The 21,483-nt window shown below is 49.2% G+C and overlaps 1 protein-coding gene across 1 annotated transcript; it reads left to right on the top strand.

Annotated features, from left to right (window-relative positions):
- Positions 1 to 9,782: 9,782 nt before the first annotated feature.
- Positions 9,783 to 14,178, top strand: LOC115612877 (protein FAM162B-like). Its single transcript, XM_030497731.1, has 4 exons — positions 9,783 to 10,085; positions 11,880 to 11,985; positions 12,510 to 12,618; positions 13,185 to 14,178. The coding sequence occupies exons 1-4, from the start codon at positions 9,947 to 9,949 to the stop codon at positions 13,290 to 13,292; spliced, it is 462 nt and encodes a 153-aa protein (XP_030353591.1). The 5' UTR covers positions 9,783 to 9,946; the 3' UTR covers positions 13,293 to 14,178.
- Positions 14,179 to 21,483: the final 7,305 nt, after the last annotated feature.

Below are 21,483 nucleotides of genomic sequence, written 5' to 3'. Positions count from 1 at the left end.
AAGCCTTTTCTTGTACAAGTTAGGACCTAGTGCAATAGCTCTGTAATTGTGTGGGAAATCATAAAAAGGTGTGTGGAATCAGGGTTAAGAGGAGCCCTTTCCTGCATTCCAGCTGCTTTAGGGCCATGGTCCACCATGAACCAGCAGAAAACAGTGCTGTCACTGGCCCTGAGATGTGGAGAGGCTGGGAGCAGGAGGGAGGCTGAGCTGCAAAGCTGGGTGCTCATCACCCTGTGTACCATCCATCTGAGCTGCTGCAGCAGACAGCAGCTCGTACCTGGGAAGGGACAGGCTCTGGAAAGGAGAGAGAAGTTAGTCAAGTAACAAGGGAGAGTGCTCCAAGGGGTGGTGCCAAACCAGCTTCAGAAACAACCTGGGAAAATTTGGGAAGAAGAGATGCTGAAGGCTAATACCAGCCATCCACTACCCTGTGGGAAGCTACTGCGACTGCACATAGGGCTCCTTTGAGGCTGCTTCTGCTCTAGACTTGACTTAAAGGCTTCTAGGAGCTGTTTTCAGGATGTTGCACTATCAAAGCCTCTCAGAAGAGCAGCAGAAGACAGTTTTTCAAGGGCTGGGGATACAGTTTTGGTGCTTTCTCATTTCTCCAAGGTAAGAAAATCCCCCCAGTTCCAAAGGCAAGGCTCTCCTGGGATCCCTCTCTGCATGTGAATGTCTGGCATCCTGGTACATCGCTCTTGTTGCTCTCTTTGGGTGAGTTGATCTACTTCTTATGTTGCTGACTGCTGGCATCTGCGGAGGAGCCTCAAAGAGTTATTTAGGAGTTGGCATTCATATTCCTCACCTGTCATAGCCCTTGCCCAGCAGCAACGGTTGCTCTGTAGTCCCTAAAGGTTACCTGAAGAAGTGATGCCCCTCAGGACTGCTCTGGAGGCAGCCTGGACCCAGCAGACCTGGGCATATTCCTCACGCACTCAGTCTGGTGCCCAACATCCTGGTGTTTGCTGGGTTGAAACAACCCAAAAAGCTTGAGATTATTGAAAAGTGATGAAGCAGGTTTCTTTCTATTTCTCGTTTTTCCCCTTGGGGTCCCCAAAGAGCCACTTTCTGTGTCATGCCCCATGCTCCCAGTGCTTCACCACTGTTTTGGACACGAAGGAGTGTGGATAGTGGCAAGCAGTGCAGCATTCCTGGCAAGGGAGGATGATCTGTGCTGCGCAGGTGGGAAAAGCACCCGGCATTTGGGGTTTTCACTTGGAGGAAAAAGAGCAAATGGTTCTGCTTTAGATCCCACTACACAGGAGCGAAAGGGAAACTCTTAGAAAGTGAAAAGTCGAAGTGCAGAAGAAGTGCATTCACTTTGAATTGGCTCAAAATGCAAGTTTTCAGTCCGGAAAGAGAACAGAGACATGCAGTTCCAAAGAGCCACACCTATCACAGGGAAAGGTTTCAGAAGAGGTATTTCAGCTGATGTTTGTATATGTATGTAAAGCCACACATAAAAGCCGTACCTAAAGCTAAAGTCAGGGGGCCAAGCTTATGAAAGCAATGTAACCCGCCAAAGTTATTTCTATTGCAGAGAATGTTCATAAGCGTGAAGTCAACTGTGGGAAAGGTATTTAAGTTCATTTCCACCCCATCCCTGTTTGCCCCAGGCAGTTCTCCAGCAGGGCTGCGTGGCAGTGTCTAACCAGCAGAGAGCAGCCTGTGCCCATGTCTTCTGCTCACACCCATGAAGTGGGGGCCTGCGAGGGGTGGGCATGAACCTCGGCTCGTCCCGGAGTCCTGCAGTGATGGTCTGGGGCTCTGGACACGCCGTTACAAAGCTGAGTCCTTTGGCACTTGCTCCTGCGTGGCTGGTGGCTCTTCAAGTGTCTGAGCTTTGCATTAGACTGGATGGATTGAAAGGTCTTTTTTACCCAGTGCCAGATGTGCGAAAAGGACACAGAATCACAGACTGGTTTGGGTGGGAAGGGACCTTCAAAGCTCATCCAGTTCCAACCCCCTGCAATGAGCAGGAACATCTTCAACTAGAGCAGATTGCCCAGAGCCACATCTAGCCTGGCTTTGAATGTCTGCAGGGATGGGGCATCCACCACCTCTCTGGACAACCTGTGCCAGGATTTTATCACCCTCACTGTACAAAGTTTCTTCCTCACGTCCAGCCTCAATCTCCCTTTTTTAGTTTAAACCCACCACCCCTCGTCCTGCTGCAATAGGCCCTGCTGAAAAGTCTCTCCCCATCTTTCTTAAAGGCTCCTTTTAAGTAGTGAAAGGCTGCAATAAAAGGCTGGAGTCTTCTCTTCTCCAGGCTGAACTGCTTCATGGCTTCGAGCTGAGCATTCCAGTAGCCATAGGGCTGCCCTGTTAATGCCACCCTGGTTTCTGCAGGAGTTGACCATGGATTACCTTAGCAAACCAGTTGTCCCAGTAAGTGGAACTTTTCAGCCCCTCATCGCAATTCTGTGACGCTTGGAGCACCCCCAGTGCTCAGTCTCCAGAGTTCAGCTGAGCCTCACCCTGTTCTCATTCACTCTCCATGCCTGAGGATGAGATGCCACTTCTGGCGCAGGAGGCTTTGAGAACACCAGGAGAGCGGGTCTGTAGTGTGTGCACTGCTCCTACACTCTTCCCTGGGTGTCTGCGCCAGGCTGGTGTCAGGGACAAGATGCTGACCTGTACTTTTGGTTTGATCTCATACCCCTCTACTGGAGAGCAAACCTTGAACTGTCTGGTTCACATTTGCAAACTTTAACTCCTTTACAAGAAAATACAGACTGTTGCCAAGAGAAACCTATTGAATTTTCTCTCTTGTTCATGCCCTGCCAGGCACAAACAGCTTCATGTTCAACAGAGCCTGAACGCAGCTTCATTCGGACATCTCCCTCTAGTGCATGATGTCCTGAGTTCCAGACTTTCATTATTTCCCCTCAAGCAACCAGAAAAGAACTTCTTCTGGTGCAGAGTTTTTACTATGATTGTGTTATGGGTAGCCTGAGTTCCACAAGGCGAACTAAGCAACAAGCACCACTGCCACCAGCTTCCTACCCCAGGAAGGATTGTCATTCCCCACTACTATTAATAAGAATAAGGTAAAGGAAGATAATTCACTTTAAAAGGGTCTCTGGCTAGTGGGGCACTGCAGGTATGGAAGGAGGTCGGTGCAGTTGCGTTAATGGTGCATAGTACAGCTTCAAAGCTTATACTGTTATGAAATATGAATGCATGTTCAACTTCTCCTTTATGTCACATCCCTGAGAGCCACTGATGATGCTTGAAATATGCCTTGTGTGTGTGCTGGATTTTCACCAGTGTGGACGAAGGAGCAAACCAGCCCTGTTCTCTGTGGCTTTCTGTAGCAGGCGCGGCTGCAGGCATCCGGGTCCCCAGGTCACTGCTCGGTGCACTGGTGTGCACATCACCGTGGGACCAGGGGTTCCTCTGCTCTTGCTAAGCCCAAGTGCTGCCTCTCAGTATTCCCACTCTCCTGGCATTGGGAATTACGTTTTCCTTTAGTCAGTTTTAGTTTTTTAAAGAATTCATAAGCCATTTTCTTCTTTTAGGCCAAGATATTATCTTCAATACAAGATATTTCTACATCCAAATTCCATTGCAGCCACAGGGTCACGCTGACTCTAGTTACCAACGCCAGCATTGCTTAATGGCTCCAGTGCAAACAGAGACCCAGGCACAGGCTTCAGAGTTGGTTGCAACAATAGAGTCACCTTTTCATTCTGGATGTGATGAATGGTTTAGGCGTGGTAGGCAGGAAAATGAAACCTGTCACTGGAAGACAGATGAGGGCAGCATTTCCCTGCAATGTCAGGACATGATTGTTCCTCCTCTCTGAATAGGTTTTCATCTTATGTTGGCTGTTAGTGTCTAAACTCCTTCCAGAGGAGCCTTGCCAAATGTTCTTGGTCTTCATATGAAGTCTGGGGCCCACGTTGCTTGTGAGGTATGCGGAAAGTATAGAAAAACAGAGGTAGTCTTTGCAACTCTGAGAACTCATTTATGTGACAGAGGCTTGCTTCCCTTTTCTAATGGGTTCTTTGGCATCACTTGGGGTTTTGTGGGGTTTTTTGTTTCATTGGTTTATTGGGGTTTTTTTAATTATTGTGTACAGTGAATGGTGTATTTGCTGTTTCCCTGGTTTTTAAAGGGAGGAATGGCTCATAGTTGCCAAAGGGGAACTGCGTGGATGAAACGAAGGTGCCACAGAAATGGGCAAAGGTCCTTCTGTGTTCTTCTGTGTTGATGCTGTTGCCTCTTTCTCTGTTGACGCCTTCCTTGTGTCATGACCAGGCTGAGGATGAATTCTTTAAAAAATTCTTTAAAAAACTGCCAGGACAGTCTGGGAGCCTCCAGTGCAGTGCAGTTGGTCCTGGGAGTCTTTCCCTAAAGAGCCAGCTCTGGCCCTTGCACATATTGGATTTGATGATCTTAAAGGTCTTCTCCAACCTAGTTGAGTCTATGATTCTATATCACCAGTGTATGCAGACCCCCTGTTATCCTTGGGATGCTCAGTGTTCTATTCAGCCCCCTTGGCCAGATGGGAGCCACGGCATTCCCACAGCCAGGGTTACTCTGTAAGACCAAGCCAGCAGTGGGTAAACCCCTTTTCTCATCTCGTTGCAGTGCAATGGATGAGTTCATATTGTACCTGTTGGATTTCTAGCAGGAAGTTGTATTCGCTGGTCCTGCTTAGTATGCTGCAGCACCGAGCTGCACTCTGCCGCTCATCCGGAGCGCTAGGATTCATTAGCTTGCATTAATCAGTTCTTGCCAGGGAAGTAGTGAATGATGAGGCCTGGTTCAGGTAATGAAATGATCGCCCTTTCACATCTGATTACATTGATGCTTATTATTTCCTTGATGTGTAATTTTGCTTCCCTGGAAACTTGTTTTGTAAACAGTAATGACTGTGCAGTTATGGCCCAAAGCTGAACGAGCCCAGCGGCACTGCAGGAGGCTGGTGAGCTCTCTGTGGTACCACATGTGCTTCATTAGCTAATGTATGGATGGAGACAGCCCCTGCCCCTTTGCTGGAAGTTACAAAGAACACCACCATGAAAGGTGCAGCCCTTGGCATCCATTATGAGCAGCTTAGCCCATTCAGGTATTAATGCTGTGATTCAGCCAAGCGAACTGCCCTTCTCCTCTGGCATTGAGTTTCTCAGAGAGATATCTACCATGATTCCTCTTCATTTGTAGTTTGTTGGCCAAGAAAAAGACCTATTCCTCTCATTTCTTCCCTTATTCCTTTTCTTCTTCAGTAACTTTCCTGAGTAACCAGAGCAGTGCAGGCTATTCCAGGTGTCTTACATGAGAATACTGAAACTTCTCTCTACTGGAATGACTTTGCTTGTATCTCTTAGAATTTCATCTGCTTTTTCCATGGTAGCATGCATTTGGTAGCCTGGAGTCACCCTGAGTTAAGGAAATGTAGCCAGAAATGAGCTTTTGGGACCCTTGCCACCCAAATCAGTCCGTGATTCTATGATCGTCAAGACAGGAGGCACCTGGCTCTGTTACGGACTCTCATGGTGTGCATTGCTGGGACAAACTGTCCCCATAGTAGTGCCTCTCCCTGTGTTGCCCAGGGTACATATGCTCCTGTATTGACTACATACATATGCAGACATTCACTAAAGGGGGAAATCTGACCACACAGTGCATGGACTGCAAACAGTCCCAGGAGGCTTATTGGCCTGATTGATGGTACATGACTTCTCCCCAGGAGCTGAGCAAAACGTAAGTCATCCTTATATGAAAACAAGTGTGGGGAAAAGACATTTCTGCAAAGAATCATTCAGTCTTTTCAAATTAGGTTTCTTTTTTTACCTAAACTATTGACTAATGGACTGAAAAATTCCTAAATGTGCCTGTTTTTGCAGACAATGCCATTTTTCTCAGGAAAGAAAATCATTAAGTGACAAGTGAACGAGTCTGTCCCTGGTAGTGTGTTTCTCGGGCTCAGCTGGGGAAACAGATGTGGAAAAGGTTTAAATTAAATGGTCCTCCAAACTCTGAGTCAGAATGTAAATTGTCAGGATTCTGATGGGTTTGTTTGCCTTTCGGGGCTTTTCACATTTTTGCTCTACGCTCCAATTGTGCGTTACTGCAGAAGTCAGTGGCCTGGTGCCAAGCTTATCAATGCATTCATGTCCTCAGCTGTGTTACATCCCAACACCCTGAACACCTTGGAGGAGTTCCCATGGGTCCTGGGAGCTTTGTTGCTTGTATGTGGCTGCTCCCCTGTGGTGCAGCTGGACTTGGGCAGCAACCCCATGCTTCAGCCCATTGGTAGGCATGTGACAGGTCACCCTGTGTTAGGAGGGGAGATGCCATTTCATTGCCTCTCTAGGATCATCCCAAACCCTGGGAAAGGTCCTATGGGGCTTTACCAGAGCAATGACTAGCTTTTGTTTCGCTGCCATGAGCTTTGTCCTTCTGACACAGCTGTTCTAAACCCTGTCCTTTGTACCCAGGGCACGTCAGACCTGTCCCTTTTTAGTCTTTGCTTGCAGAGATTAGCAGCTCTAGGTGCAGCTCAAGCTCCACTGAATTTGGCTCCTATTAAGACAATTCATAACTGCCTTCCCAACAAATATTCTATTGCATCTTAGCTAAAAACCTGGAGTCAAAGGAATGAAGCAAGTGTGTCTTATGGGTCCTCTTGGCTACAGCAGTGTCGCAGCGTCCCTTGTTTGTAGGCATTTCCATTACCATCAGGAGAGGCAGGAGTGGGTTTTGCAATCTTATGAAAATCAGCCAGGAGATGTAAAGCGATGTGCAGGAACCTGGGGTTCTGGAGCAATAAAGTCTTTCATTCCTGTGGCTGCTGAGAGCAGAAAAAGAAGAGCTGATGATAACGAGAACTAAGGTACTGGGAAAGACAGTATAAAGCCAGTCAGAAAACAAAGAGCAATGGATTTTATACTGTGGCCTTTTGGTTCCAGTTCTGCAAAGGGTTTTATGTACATTCAGGGAGGGGGGATGGCTGGCTGCTAGTCCTGGTGGCAGAGTCAGCTGCAGGAGTGGAGTCCGAGGTGGCAGAAGGGGTGTGAAGATGCTGCAGAGGTGGGATGAGGCCCTGTGAGATTTTGTGTTTAGTTTCCCATTCTCAGCATTGGCACCAGTGTGCAGTGTTACAGCTACGTACTGCTCTCACACAGCAAACAGAGATGTCAGGAGTCTGCACCATCACCCCCACAGCCGCAGGGACCATCCTCGGCTCTCTCAGAGCTACACTGCTCCTTTGTAACTCCAAAACCTTCAGATGTGTGCTCCCCCCTTGCAGCGAGGGTCAGAGGAAGCCTGGGGACGCCTGTACTGCCCATAGCCAGTGTGTGAGTTGTTCTCTGTGCTGTCCAGGGCTTGCTGAGGAGCTGGGCTCCTGCTCTCCTCCTGGCAGGAGGCTGTGGGAAGAGGGTAAGATGGTGCTTTCAGCCTTGCTTTCTGCATCTCTGAACAAGTTGTTACTGCTCTACAGTAAACTCCCTGTCTATGAGCTTAACGGTTATGAAATCACGGATGCATTCTGCTGATGAGCTGCTGGTGGGTATCAAACGATGGCCAGTGGGAGGGGGGAATGGATGCAGCTCATGTTTTGTAATGTGGGCCAGGGGGGATGTGCATGTACTGGGCTAGGCAGAAAACACCTCTAAAGGGGGACCAAGGCCATCAGCTTGCACACAAGGCTACCTTGGTGCAAGAGTATTCTGCATCTCTCTGCTGTTCAGGAAGGGATTCAAGATGCTCTGGGCCAGAGATCCACGGTGTTCAAGGGAAGGCTTGATCTCCTAATGCAATGATGTATACAGCTTTTTATTAGCTTTCATGAGCTGCGGTAAAACTCACCCTGGCATTAAGCATTCATGGTGCCAGAGAAGCATCTAAAATTCAGGAACAAGTTACTGCCTCTGTGGTTTCAGGAGGACTTCTGTGTCTTTGCACTTCTAAATGCTGGCATAATAAATCCTGAAGTGCCTTTTTCTTCATGGCAGATGTGAATAATACAGCTGTTAGTTGGTGTGTCTTCTATAGGAAACAATTGGCAACCCCTAGGTGGATAAGCACTGGAGGCCTGAAAACCCCTTTAAATCCATAATCAGACACAACATAAAGACAGTCATTTTTGCAATAAGCATTTTGGAGAGTGCCTGTTAGAATGCAAATGCCAGACCCCTGTGGGGTTGGGTGGCTTCAAGAGCAATGTGAGATGGCAGCAGCTTGTCCCATCCACTGCTCCCCAGCCTCTCCTGCCCACCCTGCCCACTATTTATTTCCTCTATGGGTTCTTACTCTGGAAATGGATCTACTTTGCTTTACCAAATGGCAAGGGAATTAAGCTAAACACGTTATGTTATGTCCGGATGCATCGTGGAGCTTTCCTGAAAGAGGAAAAACCGTGTTTGTCATTGCTGTGAGTTTCTTCTTTCCTCAGTATCAACAACTTTGTGTTCTCAGAAAATAGAAAACATCTCTATAAATGGTAGTTTTTCCTTGGCGCCAGGAGCCCGGTAGCTGGAGCTGCATCTGTCTCACATCCTTCATCCTCTCAGCCCTTAAAGAATACCCTTGCCAACATCCCGAGCCCTGTTCCCTTGCAGTTCTCCCTCTTGCTCTTAGACACACTTTGGTTCTCTGCAATATTGCATTTGGCAGTATAACTAAATAGTTTTGAATATTTTCCTTTCAGCAACTGCTTCTTCCCTTTCAAATGGAACTTTTTTCCCAGGTTTTAAATCAGCTTTAGAGCCTTGTATGTGTAAGGAGAGGCTCCAAATGAAGCAAGTATTTTGCATTTCCATTGCTTGACCCATCGGGTACAATTTTGTGCAAAATGCATGACAATCGTCACAGGGATAAAATAGCATTGGATTTGGTTCATCCTCAGGTTAGAGCAGCTGATGTTATGGAAAACACGCAGCACTATCCAGACTTTGTGGAGCTTGAATTCAAAAAGAGGTTAAATACCTTATAGGCACTGCTGCATTTCAGCGACAATTTTACTGACTACTGCGACATGACCTGAGGGTTTTGATATAGTTTCTTAGTTTTGAACCTGAAATATATCTGAAATATATTTCTCTGCTGGGAAAGCTTGCAGTCTGGGTGAAGGATGAACTTCCCATGTGTATTGAAAGCCAAACATCGCCTTTAGTTTCCTTCCACCAAACCACATTTATTATGAGGTTGGGGAAACGCTCCCGCTCTTCCAGAAAGCCTGTTTAACACCTGATTTGCTGAGAGAGCTGGGCTGGTTCAGCCTGGAGAAGAGAAGGCTCCTGAAGGGGAGACCTTAGAGCAGCTCCAGTGCCTAAAGGGGCTCCAGAAAACCTGGAGAGGGGCTTTGGACAAGGGTCTGTAGGGACAGGACAAGGGGAATGGCTTTAACCTGCCAGAGGGGAGGTTGAGATGAGCTCTGAGGCAGAAGCTCTTCCCTGTGAGGGTGCTGAGGCGCTGGCACAGACTTTTCCCAGAGAAGCTGTGGCTGCCCCATCCCTGGCAGTGTTCAAGGCCAGGTTGGACACAGGGGCTTGGAGCAACCTGCTCTAGTGGAAGGTGTCCCTGCCCGTGGCAGGGGTTGGAACTGGATGAGCTTTAAGGTCCCTCCAACCCAAACCAGGCTGGGGTTCTATGATTCTACGAACTCTCACAGAATAGCTGGTTGTGATAATCAGGAGAAAACACTGTAGATGCCCACGGCTGTGCCGAGGGGCTGAGGCAGAGCTGAGCCCATCTCTGCCCGCTCGCTCCGGAGGCGAGGCTGAGCGCTCGGTCACCGCCGCTGAGAGAGGAGCCTCGTCACTGTGACGCAGGCGAAGGCTGTTGGCAGCCGGGCTGGAAGCGCCGGCTGCTCCTTCCTGACAGGAAGGGGAAGTTGGACAGCCATAACTCCTGGCAGCGGCCTCCTGCGCGGTGGCCGGCCCCGCTGCGTGCTCCCGGGCCGGAGGGCAGGCGCTGGGACACAGGGGGGATGCTGGGGGTGCTGGGGGGGGTGCTGGGGCGCAGCCGCGAGCTGTGGCGGGGCGCCCGGCCCGTCCTGCAGCCCGCCAGAGCCAGCGGCGACAGAGCCAAGGGCGCTCAGGACGCGGCCGTGCAGCCGGCTGATCCAGGTGGGTGGGACGGGTTCGGCCGCTGTTTCACGCTGCAGCATGGGGGGAGAAAGGGTATTCCCAGGAAAGGGTGAGTAAATCACCCTGGTGCTCCCCTGGGGCTGGCACTGCCGTGCGGTGTGCGCTGCGGTCACAAACGCTCCCGAGCCGTGAAGTAAACAGGTAGCTCTGACCAGCGCAGTGCACAGGGATGGTTTGTGTGTTAAATAGCCCACTGTCTACGGCAGCAAATACAAACGATACTTACATCTTTCTTATTACTATATTGTTCTTATCTATAACACGGAGCTGCTGCAAGGGCTGGAGCAGCTCTGCTCTGGAGCCAGGCTGAGAGAGCTGGGCTGGGGCAGCCTGGAGAAGAGAAGGCTCCTGAAGGGGAGACCTTAGAGCAGCTCCAGTGCCTAAAGGGGCTCCAGGAAACCTGGAGAGGGGCTTTGGACAAGGGCCTGCAGGGACGGAACAAGGGGAATGGCTTTAACCTGCCAGAGGGGAGATTGAGATGAGCTCTGAGGCAGAAGCTCTTCCCTGTGAGGGTGCTGAGGCGCTGGCACAGACTTTTCCCAGAGAAGCTGTGGCTGCCCCATCCCTGGCAGTGTTCAGGGCCGCTGCTGGCTGCAGGCCCAGTTCAGCCACTTGCTGATGTTCCAGACGTAGCGCTCTTGGTCTCGCTGGCACTGTCTGTAAGAGATACACAAGAAGCAGGAAATTAAATTTACCCGGGGTCTGGGCACCAGGATTTACACCTGGGAGTTCTCAGCCCCTCACAAGTCCTGGTACGCATGAGCAGGCCTGGGGCTAAGGACCTTAATGTAGTTGCATGATCTCAGCACTGGCAGGAAGAGATGCTCCCTCTGCTCTGCACTGTAGCAGCAGTGATTTCCTTTCAGCTCAGCACCAACAACAGCCAGGGAGCGCAGGACACAGGCTGGGGCCAGCTTTATGTCCATCCCTCCCTGCATGCCCTGATCGCCCGTGGGGCATTTCTAAACACCAGTCCCGCATTTGCAAGCGTGGGGCTCTGTAACCAGGCATCCTGGCTGCACCTACCTGGGTGTGTGAGCAGTCTGAGGTCCCTTGCGATAGCCACTGTACAGGGGTGCAATGCAATAGCCAGGATTTGAGCTAGCCATTGCTTACCCTGTTTTTGCAGGGTCGACCTACCACTGCCCTTGTCGTGGCCTGTCATTGGACTTATTTCCACCAAGAGGAGCCAGAGTCCCTTTCTCGTTCTGCTCAGGGTGACAGCCTGCTAATGGCATCACTGTGGTAGTCTGGTGGGGTGTAATGTATCATCATTAGAGTACAGTAATGCGGTACCCAGCTTGCATGAGAATGACTTCCAGCCTCCCACCAGGCTGTATTTTAACAGACCTCATCCCTCCATCAGTGCTTGCAGAAGGAGATGCTGTCGAGGAGTTGTTAATGCTGCTGGCAGTTTGCTTAACTCACTAGTTGGGCCATTTAAAAGCAAGATGCTTGCAGGGTGAGAATAATGCTGTGGGCTTGGGTGGCTTCAGCCCCACATCCTTTTCCCCTTCATCAGGAAGGTTAGAAGAGATTTTTAGTTTAAAACCTGCTTAAACTGGAAGAAACAACAACAAAAAGGCAAAATAAGCTGCAAATATAACAAAGCCTCTCACCCCAGCTGCTGGCTCCTTCTGACATGAGAAAGCACATTTGGCTCTCACAGAAAAGTGCCATTCTGAACTTGCACTCCTTTTCCTGCTGAACGACAGCTTTTTTCTCCTCCCTTTAAGCTCAGCTCATTGTTTTCTTTTATAAAATGTCCTGCAGGTTACAAGACGTTCCAACATGACAGAACACCTACAAACTTTGATAAAAAGGTGTTAGTGTGGGCAGGACGCTTTAAGAGGGAGGAGGACATCCCCAAGCACATATCGTAAGTAGCCCTCCCTGAATGATGCTTTTGGATGTGAACATACAGATTGAGCTTCCAGGCTGCATTACCCAGAGTGGTGCTCATGTGGTGGGCTTCGTGCTCCTCCGTGCTGATGGGCCCTGCTGCTGGTGAATCTGAATTTTTGGGGAGTGTGAACTTTTTGTCATGACCTGTGAAGTAAACTGTTTCAGATACCATCCATTTCAGACTAAGCTGAAGTGTCTTTTGCAAGACGAGTGGCTTTGTATCTTATATGCAATTTGTTGAGCAGGATTTGTTATTCCTGTTGTTCCTGATGACCGTTGGGAGTAGCAATACCCTGCCTGTGTGGGAGGGTGACTAAATCTTTCCCCTAGAAGCTAATTTTTTGAGTCCTCCTCTAAGAACTTGCAGAAAGAGGAGGCTGAAACACATTGTACATTAATAAGCAGTTGCTGGAAGACTTGAGGATTCATTACTCAGCTCCCCATGGTCTCATTTCACACATGCTGCTGAGGGTGGAAACTCTGCTCTGTCCTCCACAGGTCTGAGCTCCTTGAGGCAGCAAGGAGCAATGTCAGGATAAAGGTTTGCTACATCATGATTGCACTGTCCGTGCTGGGCTGTTTGGCCGTGATCATCACAGGCAAAGAAGTGAGTATTGTTTCCTGGTGAACCAACCCACTTAATGTATGGTCTGTGTATGCTTGCTTTGTAAATAAGTACCTGGCAAGCACAACTGGTTAGTGTGCTGATTAATGTGTGCCTTCTGACCCACTTTGCCATGAACCTGTGCAGAACAGGGCTCTCTATCATGGTATCTCAGCAAGAGGCTGGAGAAAGGTTGTGGAGTAGCTCAGACAGTGTCAGTGGTGACTGGTCTTGCCCTGCATCTGGGGACCATGAGGCTCTCTTGCTCCTGCCTGCCTAGCCTGTGCCACTACAGCCACCAAGACCTGTGGCATTCAATTCTTCCCATCCCACTGGTGGGCAAGGAGGGTCTCCAGCCCGATTTGCATGCCTCAGTGTACCTGTAAACAGTTATCCATGTGATTTTCCTGATAATCAGAGCTGCAAATGGTGAAAAATTGGTAAAACAAGGAAACACACTAATTTCTGTCACTGCAACGTATCAAAAGGGTCAGTGGGGTGTCAAAGACAGTGGTGCAAATGTGGTGGGGAATGTGTGTGTGCATTGATTTTCACCATTTCCTTTCAAGGCTGCTAAAAAGGATCAAACGCTGCTGAGGATGAACATAGAAAAGAAAGCCAAATGGAGGGCTGAGGCGGAGAAAGAGCAGGAGGCAGCTGTTGGGAAGCCACAATGATCACGAACAGATGTATTTTGGCAGCAGAAGATAAGTGGTTTGCACACGTGGTGTATGTACCTGTCTTCATTTAACCCTTTTGAGCTTTTTCACTGAAACTCTTTCAGGGCAACGACTTCACTGCTCAAAAACTGCTCCGTAGGAAGTGGGAAGCTCCAAGAGCTGCTTTCTGTGGCCTCTGGTCGTAGGCGCCAAGTTCAGCCAAAGCACAGACATCTCTTCTAAAGTGGGAAGTGTGGGAAGGACGAATGCAGGACTCCTCAGCACAGGGTCAGCTTTCTGTGGTACCACTGATGCTCAGCAAGGCCTTGGTGCTGTCACCTCACAGCCAGGAGGGATGCAGCCCTACATCGGAGAGCATCCCATTCCCTGGAGTGCCTCTAGGGCAGACAGCCTTGGCCAAAAGAGACTGAGGGCATGGGGAAGAAGAGTCTGGAATATGTTTTGCAACCACCAAGAGGTCCACCATCCCTGCCTCTGAGCCTGCTGCCATTGCTATCCCCTCTCCCTCCCCAGCCCTTTGTGGGATCCCATGGCTGAGGAGGGGCAGCCCAGGGAACCCGCGCCTGGTACATGAGCCTGGCCTGGAGGCACCTCTTGTCCTTTGAACCTCACTGGTTTTGCTTTTTCATCTTCTGCTTCCAGTTGTTGCCGTGAAAGTTGTCTAGCACTTGCTTAGTTGCGATTTTAGTTAGGAGTAATTGTTAATACATGGTTTGCTAAAACTGGTTCTTTTTAATCTTTGTAGTTCATTAATTCATAATAAAACAGCTGTCCAATTACATCTGAAACAAAGGCATCTCTTCACAGCTTCTTTTAAAGTGTCACCAAACTCTCTGGGATGATGTTTAACAGATGGGAGATGCTAATGAAATATTGAAAGTTACATTTTCATTAAGTGACTAAAATTCAAGATAGGCTTTAGTGCATGCTTCTGGGTGCTGACAGTCTGAGCCTCCCTGTAATCCCTCAAGACCTGTAAGACAGGCTGGTGGAGCTGGGTGCTGCATGGGACACAGGGTGACAGAACCCAGCCACCTCACCCCAGCTGCCATAGGAGATGGCCAATGCTGTATCCACCTCAGCCTGTCTGCAGCATCCTGAGCATCTCACCAGGGCTTGGCCTTTGCGAGGTTTATTACTCAGAGAAATTGCACTTGTGCAGCAGGGGAGTCTGGAAGCTCCTGCTCAGGTCTCAGGTTTATTGTGTCAAAAATTACGTCCACTTATTGCTGGTGTGTCACGATGTGAACAGGCTGCTGCCAAGGACAGGATGGGGCATCAACGGGTGGTCAGCAGCTCTTGGGCTCTGGGTCTCCAGCTCCTGTGATCGCTGGGCAGCTTTGTCCCCTCCTGTGCTTCTCAGGAGCACTTTTCTCCACGTTGCATACCCATTTAGGATGAGGAGCTTGTGTGAGGGGGAACATTACCTCTGTCACAGCTCAGTGTTTGCAGTCCTTGTTTCCAGCTCACAGCCCCATGCTGTACAATTCACCAAAAGTCTTGTCTGCTCCCTGTAGTATTCCTCAAGAAGCACAACTCAGGGAAGTGAAAATAATGGTCTATGACAAGTACAGAGCGAACAAGTCTCTGCTGAGAAGGCGCTTCTGCCTGCACAGGTAATGTGGGCTTTTTCATTTTACATGACCTGGTTTTCTTGGTTAGTGCAATAAACCTCAAGAACTACCTCAAAGTTAGTGTTCGTTTGGGGATAAAGTGAACCAGCTCTGGTCAGTTTCTTAGATTTATATATAGTTTTTTTATTCTAAAAGGGCCTGAGCAACCTGCTCTAGTGGAAGGTGTCCCTGCCCGCGGCAGGAGGTTGGAACTGGATGAGCTTTAAGCTCCCTTCCAACACAAACCAGTCTGTCACTCTATGATTCTATGGCTTTCATGTGCCCTTTTTAAGAAGGCACATATAACACTTGAAGGAATCCATTTCACAAATCCACATCCATGTTCTGAGCTTCCCTGACTTCAGCAGGAAAGGAGATGGCCATTACCATATATAAAGAACAAGCAAATTAACTGTGACTTGTTCCACTCTCTTCTGTGCCCTTCCCTCTGCCTGGGAAAAGAAGAAAAGCCTGCTTCAGGTGTGAGCTATTATCCGTCCCTCTCTAACAGCCTGGGGCTCTGTTAGCTAGAGCAAAAAGCTGCTGCATTACACGTCGTCATTAAGGAAAAGTCAATTCCTCCTCCCTGAGCCACTGGTGATGGGCCACTTCTGAGTGGTCAGATGACCCAGTGGTTTTGAGCTCTCACAAAAAGCTCCAACTGTTATGGAGGGAATAATCCTTTACCAGTCCTGGCTGCATCATTATTCATTTTAGTGTCATAATATTCCCCAGAAAATCAATCAGACTAATCACTGGCTTGCACTTGGGCAGTGGCAGGTGGCTGCTGGTATAACACAGCCTTGGTTGGAGCTGTACCCTGTCCTACTGGAGGTGCCAGCATAGGACAATGCACTGCTGATGCCTCTCCAGCACTGGGACTTACCACTGCTTGTTAAAATCAGTTTCCATCTGTGTTTGCAAAGTCCTTTAACCCTTCTCTTTAAAAGCTTCTAATTATCACAGCTTCCTGAGTGTGTAATTGCTAATCCTCACCACCGTATGTTGTGTTGTTTGCTTTCATTTCCCCTCCCATCTATATCACTTCAGTGTCACACCTGACCCCCAGGTCATTTAAAAAGGGGGCTGGGGGTTGCTATTGGGTAGGAGTGATTCTTCCCTTTTTAACAGCATGCTCTATATTTCCCCAGTTTGCTCCTGAGTGTAATGAGAGGGGCTGGCTCCTTTCTGAGGTGGGGAATGGCACTGGAGAGTGTGCTGCTTTGCTGTGATGCTTGGGGAAACCAAGGGTGAGTCCTTTCAACTCACATCTCCTCATTTACTGCTCTGTACCAGGAGGAAAGAATGTTTCTTTCCCTGCAGGATTTTTGCCATTTTAATGAACTTGTATGTGCTGGCGGCTGGTGCCATAGAGATTTGCATTATAATAACAGTTATTGGGGAAGATTTTCCCTGGTAGCTGGAGTAGATCTAATTCTGTTTCCATTAAAATCAGTGCTGCAGTTCCTCCTGGCTGTGGATTAAGGTTATCATCCACTACTTCTTGAAGTTGCAGGGATTTTCAGCCACTTGGCTGCCCCAACGAGCCAGGCTGCTGTGGGGCAGAGCTGAGTGTACTGAGCTTTCTTCTGCCAATGTGGTAAGATCAAGCTCCTGCGGAAGGCTCTGCATTGTGAGCATCCCAGTGCCTCCAAGGACATGTGTGACATTGGAAAGCCTGAGCTCAGGAGATCCTAGTTCCTTCCTTACCCATTTTACCTCTGGTTGTGACCTGCTCAGGGGATTTCTCGAGATTGATTTCTTTCCATCTATTGACTACGTGCAGCACTTCTGAGATACATCGAGGCTGATGTGATCCTGCACTTGCAAAGGACTTTTCCCCTGGATGCAGGTGAAATCTTGCCAAAAGAAAGATCTCTTTTTAAAGACTGCCCTGTTCTTTCAGTGTTTAATCTCCCTCCAAGCTGGGAAACTGCAGCTTGTTTTGAGGCTGAAAGTACCCAGTTTCAGCTCCCAGGCATTGGATGTTGTCTTCAATCTGGGGTACAAAATATCCCATCTCAGCTCTTTCCTGTGTGTAACTAGTCACCCCTCAGCTCTTGCTGGCAGTTGAATTCCTGCGATGTTTAAAAACTTGTAGTTTCTAACCATTGCTTGGTGGGTATCACTGGCTTACTGGCCAGTTAAGTGATTGACACTATCATGAATTCATTCCTGTATCAAGTGATTTACCACATTAGTAGCCTCTCTGTAAGAAATCCAAATTGATTTTTTTGTTTGCTTTAGCACAGAATCAATAACCTGCTACCTTTGCAGAAGGAAAGGATGTAAAAGCTTTCCAGACTTCACTGACTACCCTGGAAAACTCAACAGCACGGTGGTTAAGCATGAGAAACTCGCTTTCCTCTGCCTGTACCCTGTGGGAGCAGCATGGCCAGCCAGCCACAAATCTGCTTCTGCTCCTGGGACTGCCAAGGGACAGTTCAATGGGACTTCAAGGTTGAAGGTCTCCTCTGGGTGAGGTGCAGTAATGGTTTGGATCTCCAAAGGGACCTGCTCCCTCTTTCCACAAAGATCTTTCCAGCTTGGAGCAGCCTTGTGCTTTCTCATTTGCTGAGGAGCATCATGGAGAATAAGCGCTAGTGGCTGCTGGCCCGCAGGTACCTGGGGTCCTTGTGCCCATCATCATTTCAGAGGGGGCTTAAGCACCACTCTCCTACTTGGGTTTGGACAAAGTCATTCGAGCCTAGCAGCAAAGCAAAGCCAGTGTTCAGTAATATGGATTAATTAATGGATTGTCATTAATGCAGTGAGGTAGCATTAAAGCAATTTTCCATGGTTAAATAGTCTGACAATCATTAACACTGTATGATTTATTGTAGAACCTCTGTGACAGTGATATGAGCAGGCAGCTCTTGAAGGGCTCTGAGGGGACCTGACTATTTAGTTTCTTTGCACTGTGAAGGATCCCAACACAAACCCCAACACTAAATTAGTTTAGCTGTCTCCACACCTCATCTCTGCATGAGGCAGCTTTTCACATGGATACCTAAAGCTGGGATCTGACTCTTCCCTCACTATGTTTCTCAGCAAAGGGACCCAAACCTTGAGCTATTTGGGCAGGGGCTGCTCTTTGCTGGGTCTGTGAAGGCTCCTATGGGGAGGTGGTCAGTCTGGGACAGGATTTCATAGGTAAGAGTTGAGCTTACTTACGGCTTACATATGCTCTGCAGCATGAGCAGAGTTATTGGGAGCTCCTGGTGAGATTAGACCAGAGAATTGAGGGATTTCCATGCTGGTCTGTAATATATTTCTCCCAGATGATGTATGGTCCTGAGACTTTTTCCTAAATGAAATGGAAACCAAAATAGCCCAATGAATTAGTCATGTGCCAATCACAGGCACTGCCAATGGTTCATGTTTGTTTCTGCAGAAGGCATGAATGCAAGCCCTGCTCATGTGATGTGCTCTGCATGGTGCCGCCACCACACACTGCTGGCTCCCCTGTAGCTGTTTTAACATAAGCATTGTCCTGAAACAGATTTTAGCGGCAGGGCTATAATCTTTACCAAGGACATCCATTAGGGCTGTTAAGGTGTCATTAGAGCAATGCTTCTCCAGGGGGGATGGAACAATCTCCAGAATGGTTTCAGACTGCACTAAGGGGCTGGAGCAAACCTTGAAAGACAGTTAAATATCACAGCATTTCGGTGCTCTAAGTCCCATGAGAGGGCAATTTTACTTGACAAACAAACCTTAATGCAAAGCAAAAATACAACCATTGCATGTTGCTGTCTCCCACTTGTTTCGTTTTCCTTCTCCTGGGAGCCTTTGTGCAGGCAGCCCAGCGGATGCTGAGCTCGGGCAGGGGGATGCTGTGGGGCTGCCAAGGGCTGCCCAGTGGAACTGAAGGGACCAGCAAGGAGCTGCCTGTGCAGCTGCGGTACCCAAAGTGCCCCTTCCCTGCTCATGCTTAGTGTTTGAGGGCTTTTTAATCTACTTGCCTCGCATTGCCTTCGCTGAATGCACCGGGGAGGGATTTCGAGCTGGTTTCAGATGAAGTCCAGGTTCTGTGGACGTCCATGGGTGCCAGTGGGATGTGTGAGTGTCTGGGAGGACATGTGAGTCCTGCCAAGATGGGCTCTGGGAGCTACGGAGGACACTGCACAGGGTGAGCAGCAAAACCAGCTACTGCTGTAGGGTGACTACCTTAGGGGTGGTCGTCCTGGGGAAGAACTGCGACAGAGTTCAACAGAGCAGCTTGAGCCTGAATATTTTATTTGCTTCAAGTAGCCAGAGAGAAATAATAATGATTAAAAGAAGAAATCCTGGCAGAAGTGTGCCTGTGCAGGAGCCCGAGTCACCGGTCTCCACATCCCCTTCCTGCGCACTGAGCTATGCACCAGCCTTGAAAATTAGCTGCAATATCCCGCGGGTTTTTTTTTCTTTACACATATATTTACATAAAAGAAAGTAAAATCTCTGCAGCCTACCTTTATCTCCAAAGTAGGCTTCCCTTGAGACACAGTGCAAGAGTCTGGCTGTCTCGTCTGAAGGAGGAGTGATGCAAATTGTGCTTTCAGCCCTGTGGAAAGAAGCTGAAAGTTTTGCACAGGGAAGAGGCAGCCAAGAATCTGCTTTTACTGCTGCTGGGGGACTTATCCCTGCCTTCAGCAGCTCCTAAAGCACAGAACAAAGCAGCTAGTGCTATGTCATCCCTTTCAGAGGTGGGGAAATCTGCACCCTTGGGAGCAGGGCTGCCCTGGGAGAGGGCAAGAGGAAGTGTGGGCTGCCACAGGCATCACCTCTTTATGGGCTTGTTTTGCTTTTAGAGCTGAGCACTTAGGATGACGGAGGTTTAAGGGCTGAGGTATGGGGTGCTGGGAGGGAGTCCCCATCACCCAGGGACCTGGAGATGCGGATGAGCTCTGCCTAAGACCCCACTGTGGTGGCCGGCCCCCGGCAGTGTATCAGAAAGGGTGTCACTATTGAGTGGTGATGTGTAATACAGAAAAGAGCCTGATTGTGACACGAGAGAAGGGAGGGCTTTGCCCCCCTCTTCGTCGGCTCCCTCCTCCCTGTAACAATGTCTTCATCAACAAGGAAAAGTGATTTGAGTCGCTTTTACCCCTCAGCCAGGAATCATGACCTGGAAATGAAGGCAGGCTCCCATCTGCGCTTCCCAACGTTCTCGTGGGGGGCTTGGCTGGGGTCTGGATGCTCTCACGCAGCAGTTGGTGCAAGCTCGGCACTTCCCAGCTAATGTGCTCCCTTGCTGCTCTGTATGTGGGCATACTTCTACAAACAGCACTAAAACCAGACACTTAACGAATAAAACAAGCATAGGAGCTCTGACATCCAGGGATCAGAGCTGAGACAGAGGCTCTTTTGGAAGCTAATGCTCTGCGTAGGCTGAACAGTTGTGGTTTCTGACTATAGCTATTATCCTCCATTCTCCCACCCGCTGTCTCGCTGCCCTCACCACGCTGTGGCTGTGTCAACGCCGTCTTTCAGCCCTTGATGAGGGTCCCCATCTCCACAGCACTGATCCCCCTGGATGCTGTGTGGTTGGGGCAACGTGGCTGCTCACCAGCTCGCAGTGTTTGATGGGCATCGCTGTTACTCGCTCAGGCTGTGCATGAGGTGAGCTCTGTTTGCAGCCTGGCAAACCCAGCTCCCACAGGGAAGGGACTGGCACTCTGTGTGCTGCTCATCAGGATGCTGCTGTGCATCAGGATTAACAACATCTTACCAACTGGCTTACGTATTGCCGGAGAAAGCATGTTGCTGAAGGGGAAACCTATCTGTCTGCTGTAAAATGGTGGTTTTAGGTGAACTCTGTGATGTTTATCTGCTCCATAAACCCGGGAGCAGTTTTGCAGCCCTGGTCTTCCAAAAATGCAGGCTTTGCTCGAGAGGTGCAGGAGCAGGGAACAGCTCGTGGTATGAGATGAGGGAGCTGGAAATAAGTTCATGTAAAGAGCCCTTCTAAGAGGTGCAAACTATGGAGCCAGGCTGAGAGAGCTGGGCTGGGGCAGCCTGGAGAAGAGAAGGCTCCTGAAGGGGAGACCTTAGAGCAGCTCCAGTGCCTAAAGGGGCTCCAGGAAACCTGGAGAGGGGCTTTGGACAAGGGCCTGTAGGGACAGGCCAAGGGGAATGGCTTTAACCTGCCAGAGGGGAGATTGAGATGAGCTCTGAGGCAGAAGTTCTTCCCTGTGAGGGTGCTGGGACACTGGCACAGGGTGCCCAGAGAAGCTGTGGCTGCCCCATCCCTGGCAGTGTTCAAGGCCAGGTTGGACACAGGGGCTTGGAGCAACCTGCTCTAGTGGAAGGTGTCCCTGCCCGTGGCAGGGGGTTGGAGCTGGATGAGCTTTAAGGTCCCTTCCAACCCAAACCAGCCTGCGAATTCTGTGTTTTAAAATTAGAAACAACAGCCTGGCATCTATGGGAAAGTGCAAGAGCCACTTTAGAGCTTTCAGATTTTAATTGACTGCAGAACAGCTTTTAACCTGGGTTGAAACTAGAGGCAGATTTGCATAACAATTGATCTAAAAGCTCCACTACCTCCCACAGCCAGAACATGGAAACCTGTTTCTGCTCGGTTTTATGTTTTA

Source organism: Strigops habroptila, chromosome 9 (assembly GCF_004027225.2).
Source record: "Strigops habroptila isolate Jane chromosome 9, bStrHab1.2.pri, whole genome shotgun sequence".
Taxonomy (NCBI): Eukaryota; Metazoa; Chordata; class Aves; order Psittaciformes; family Psittacidae; genus Strigops; species Strigops habroptila.
This window is presented reverse-complemented; position numbering and strand designations above follow the sequence as displayed.